General features: G+C 42.6%; 1 protein-coding gene across 1 annotated transcript in view; it reads right to left on the minus strand.

Moving 5' to 3' along the window:
- The window catches only part of LOC143039417 (uncharacterized), a 103,485-nt gene that overhangs the window by 17,725 nt on the left and 80,760 nt on the right, over positions 1-5,000 (minus strand). The window contains exon 4 of the mRNA XM_076209433.1: positions 4,912-5,000. This exon is cut by the window's right edge and continues 107 nt beyond it. Within this exon, the coding sequence (XP_076065548.1) occupies positions 4,912-5,000 (89 nt within the window). The remainder of the gene's footprint in view (positions 1-4,911) is intronic.

Consider the following 5,000-nt stretch of genomic DNA (forward strand, 5'->3'; position numbering starts at 1 on the left):
GATTGGCTCATTAACAATGTTTGGCATTCCTGCTTCCAAAGTTTCCCGAACTGGCCAATCTTTTTGGGTCCAGTGTTTGTCACGGGCTCGACTGTCCCACATACATATATAGCATTGAAACTTTGTAAATCCATGACCATTCTTATGTCATCGTGAGTTTCTCGCAGATGGACAGAGTGACCAAAGTCATTACCATTATGCAAAAGGATACACTTGAGGCTATGCTTGGAGCTATCCAAAAACAGTCTCCACTCAGCAGGGCTGTATGTGCCAAGTCCCAACTCGGTAAACAGACCAGGAACATACAAATTGTTTGTCCTCAGAGAAATGCTTAACAAGTGTACTCTCCCTTGTTTTGGTAATGTGATACCCGTACCGACATGTCAAGCATATGTCTTTCACTTAACCTGGAGGCTAAAAGTTCTGTAGCTTTCTTGGAGAGCGCCCAATCACGTATCAAGTCATTCAAATCCTCTTGATTGAAACAGTGAGGAGCTAATGACTGTTCAGCATCTGATGATGAATCTGCAGACCCTGAGTCCATTCCGTGGACATACATATCAGGTACATAATTTTCATCCTCGGAGGAATCATATCCACTGGAAATCGGAACTGGTAGAGACTCAGAATGAGGTACTGGCCGGATCGCCGAGGGAATGTAGGGGTAGTCGATTTTGTGTCGATTTTTCTTGCCAATCTCTTTAGTATTCACCAGACAGAAATAACAGTCCGATACATGATCCTTTGGCTCTCGCTACACCTTGGGGATTCCAAAAGGAAGACCATTTCTTTTTCTTTTCGTCCACTCACGAAGATGTTCCACACAACTATGGCAAACATGTGGGGCCCACTTTTGATCTTGATCGTCAAGAGGAACATCAAAATGTGCCTTATAAGTGTGGATCGATCACAAAGTTTGATATAATGCGCCTTTGACAAACCAGCATGTAACAGCCACATAGGTAGCAGAAAGTGTCTGGATCATTAACGCAATTTCCACTTGACGAACCCATCACGCTAACATGAGACCTAAAAAAAAGAAACAATATTGTCAATATTTTACACAATAATACCTATTACTGTCTTACTACTATGTACTGTGAAGTATTTGCTTTCTACAATCACCCTCTCTGTCTGTCCGGAGGACAGCTTTCGGAGAAACAAGAAAATAGAAATTACAGAATAACAAAAGCATGTAGGTAAAAATGGATTATATATTTGAAATCAGCATGAAAAAACGACTTTAGATTGGCAGATAAATCTAAGTCACCAGAAAATGTGATTAAAACTGTTCCCTATTAATTATATATATTAAATCGTTAACCAAAGGGATAAACTGACAAATCCAACCGCTCATAGCTTGAGTACGAGTATGAGATTATGATCCGAATGTAAAGCAGTGGCGACCATAGTTGTCGCAATGATAAACACAGTATATTCCCTACCTACCTCGTTTTCCCCTCCCCACCTAATACTTTCTCTCTCACACACACACACACACACACACACACACACACACACACACACACACACACACACACACACACACACACACACACACACACACACACACACACACACACACATATATATATATATACTGTATATATATATATATATATATAAAATGTGTACATGTGTTTAGTAGGCAGTCCTTTTCATATTCGAACATATCACGTTTTTGTGTATTACAGAGCTGTTTTGTTTTGAGAAGGAAAAATAAACAATTATGTATCTATTTTGTAATATGTTTCCACGAAGTGATTAAGTTGCCTTTTCGTTAAATTAAAATAACCTAGAAGAAAAAGAATATGAACTCTGTAATATTCAGTAGAAAGAAAGAAAGAAAAAACTGTGTTTGACCGTCTGGATTTACAAATGTTATTTTGATATACAAAACACTAAGGATGAAAGAAAACTATTTTTGTTTCTCCGTGAGCTCATTATGGGATGAAAATAAATACATAATGCCTCTAGGGAGCCCAGATTACCTTGATGCGAACAGTTCCCTGAGCATTTTCCCACCGACGGGAAAATACTCGCGAGGGAAAAACGTTATGACGTCATAGCGTTTCCAAGGCGTCGGTGGGAAAAGTAAGAAGGATGCTTGATGCTGAGAGGAAGTGAATATTTTAAGGTAGTATTTATTATTTCGCTTCAAAACCATGGCTCACTGCTAGCCCAGTTTAATGAATATATAGTGGACCATTCTGTTTTAGTTTAGTAAAGAATATTTTGTCAGTTACAGGGACAACGGTACTAGAAACGAATTAAGTCTCTATAATTTTAGGGGGGTCAGGGGTGAGGTGGGCTTGTGGCGACGGTTGTGGCCTGGAGGAAGGCCACTGTTACACGACTCGTGACGTCATCGATTGGTCAACGTTTCTCATACGAATGGAACTTCCATTTACGATTTTTTTTCGATTGTGATAACCGGCGTTTCTATCTCTGGGGACGATATTTTGATGAAGAGATGTTAATCAAGGAGAGATTTGAGGAAGGAAGGTAGCAGAAATGAGCGATAGAAGCTAATATTGATCATCATTCTTATTTTGAGTGTAGAGTAGTCTCTAATCATTCTACATACTTATTCTATTGTTGCAAAGTGTCCTTGATAGTAAGTACAAACTGTCACAAACCAGGACACCTAACAACCCTATGTACCAATTCTAATTTTTAACTATTATATTAATTTATTGATTTATTCTTATTTATTATATTGATTTATTGATTTATTTTTGTTTATTATATCCATTTATTTATCTACATATCCACCTATCTATTTATCTATTCATATATTTATTGAAAAAAATCATTACACGGATATTGTGTAAGAAAGAAGACACGAGTGAACAATCGTTTCATACCATGAAAGTCTTAGGCAAGAGCCCGCCCCGAGGATCAGGGAAGTGTTAAATAACAACGGTTATTTACAGGACAGGTCAGGCTAGGTCAAAGTTCAGAGAAGGTCATTATTTTTTTTGCCGGATCGTCTTACCAAGGGGCTTCCAACCCCTTCCCTACTGGGTGGCACCTTTCCTTCTCTTCCTGTTGCCTCCAGGCGATTTTATTCATTCACTGGCAACCTCCCCCATCACCCATCCTCGGTAGCCCCTTCCTTATTGGTTGACAGATTGTCTCTTACTCTATCTATCGCCAGGCGATTTTATTCATCTCTGTGGCACCTCTCCTACGGTAGCGACGGGGGTTGACTTGTCATCCAGTTTGGAGTGCTGAGAACTAATTAGTTTGTCACATGATCCTAGAAGGAGGAGGAGGAGGAGGAGGAGGAGGAGGAGGAGGAGGGGATCAGTTGTCTGCTGTCGGGTCATCCTAGGCCTCTTTCTTTCACGCGGGCGTTTCTGTGCGGGCGTCGAACTCACTGACAGACCAGCAGCAGCATCAGTCCCCTGCCACCGCCCTGCGTTCTGTCCGAACCTTCCTCAGTCATCCCTTATCTCCTTCGGATGTGTGAAAGCTCACATTACCACCAGTGGCCAGCAAGGACGCGCTTGTGCCGCGCGTCGTGTGAAAGGTCCCATTGAATTCCATTAAATGTTGAAACGCCGCATACGCGAACGCGAGTATGGGATCTTTAGCTCGGCCCGGAAACCGAGCACCAGCCTCTCGGGGCTTGCATGTGCCTTGGTAGCTATACTTTTTTGGTGGAAGGTGGGTGGTTGACTTCGGCAGGAGCCGCCGATTTTATTCTCCGAGTCGCGGAGATTGATTCATTGATTAGATGACGTCATCACCACATTAGGTGACGTCATTACCAGATTGTACTTTACAACCAGGACGTTTCTTCAGATCCAGGAAAATATCTAAGTTTATTTCTTTATTCCTATTTATTTTATGTATTTTTTGCTATATCTGGTATAGCATCTGAGAGGAAGGCAAGCCACCCTCCCCTATCCATGGCGGCTTTTCAGAAGTTGAGGAACCTGAGAAGACGCGCGAGTTCGAGGTTTTCCGAAGTCGGGCGCAACGATCGTAAAACTCAAACGCCGTTCTTTTTCATTTCCCCATCAAGAGATCTCTAGCGTATTCCTTCCGTTAGGTGTATTTGGGGGTCAGAGATCGGGATTAGTGGGCTGGAGGAATGAGGGGGGAGGGGTCGTGGTGGGGGAATGAGGGGGGCAGGGGTGGTGGTTGGATGGGGAGTTTGAATCTTTGCTGAATATGTGTCTTGCCCCCTTTTGTAGCGAGTAGGGCCACCAGGAGCCCGAAGGAATTCTTTAAGAAATTTTGGTCACGAAGGAATCGGAAACTTATGGAAGAGAGTCCTTCCCTTCTCTCGTCTCTCAGCTGAATACAATCGTCTGGCGAAGGAAATCTTTAAGAAATTTTGGTCGCGAAGGAATCGGAAACTTATGGAAGAGAGTCCTCCCCTTCCCTCGTCTCTCAGATGAATGAAATTGCCTGGCGGCTGCTATTCCTTTTGGAGTGAAGGGGTCTCTCTCAGATGAATGAAATCGCCCGGCGGCAGCTTGAAGAAAGGCAGCTCCTGAGTCTGAGGGAGTTGTTCCTGTACACTTTATCATGTTTTCTTAATCTGGGTGTCGCCTGGCAATTTTATTCAACTGAAAGGACGTTTTCACCTTTTAGGGATGATGACCATCATCGGCGATTGTGTTTACATTTTTTTTTTCTGAAAATAGTAGTTCCGTGACTCAGCTGAATAAAATTATATATCGACAGGAAATGTAAGAGTATGATTAATATAATTGCTTCTGGCAGGGGCCAGACGATGCTATTCAGCTGAAAGGCGGACCCAGAAGCCAGTTCTCAGCCCTATGAAAACTGTCAGGTATCCAATATAAAACCATCAACATAGGATCACCGGGCTTTCATGTGCTAAACCATTACATCCGTGGGTTAATACATACATTACCTTTGTGAACACATTACCTGTGAGAACTATGTCCCCAGTGCGGAGGGCGTGCATGGGGATGGGCGTCCCTGAGGGCGTGGAGACGAGGCTGTGGCCGGGGAAGCAG

The sequence above is a fragment of the Oratosquilla oratoria genome, chromosome 26 (assembly GCF_046742065.1).
Source record: "Oratosquilla oratoria isolate Oo_2021 chromosome 26, ASM4674206v1, whole genome shotgun sequence".
NCBI classification, from domain to species: domain Eukaryota; kingdom Metazoa; phylum Arthropoda; class Malacostraca; order Stomatopoda; family Squillidae; genus Oratosquilla; species Oratosquilla oratoria.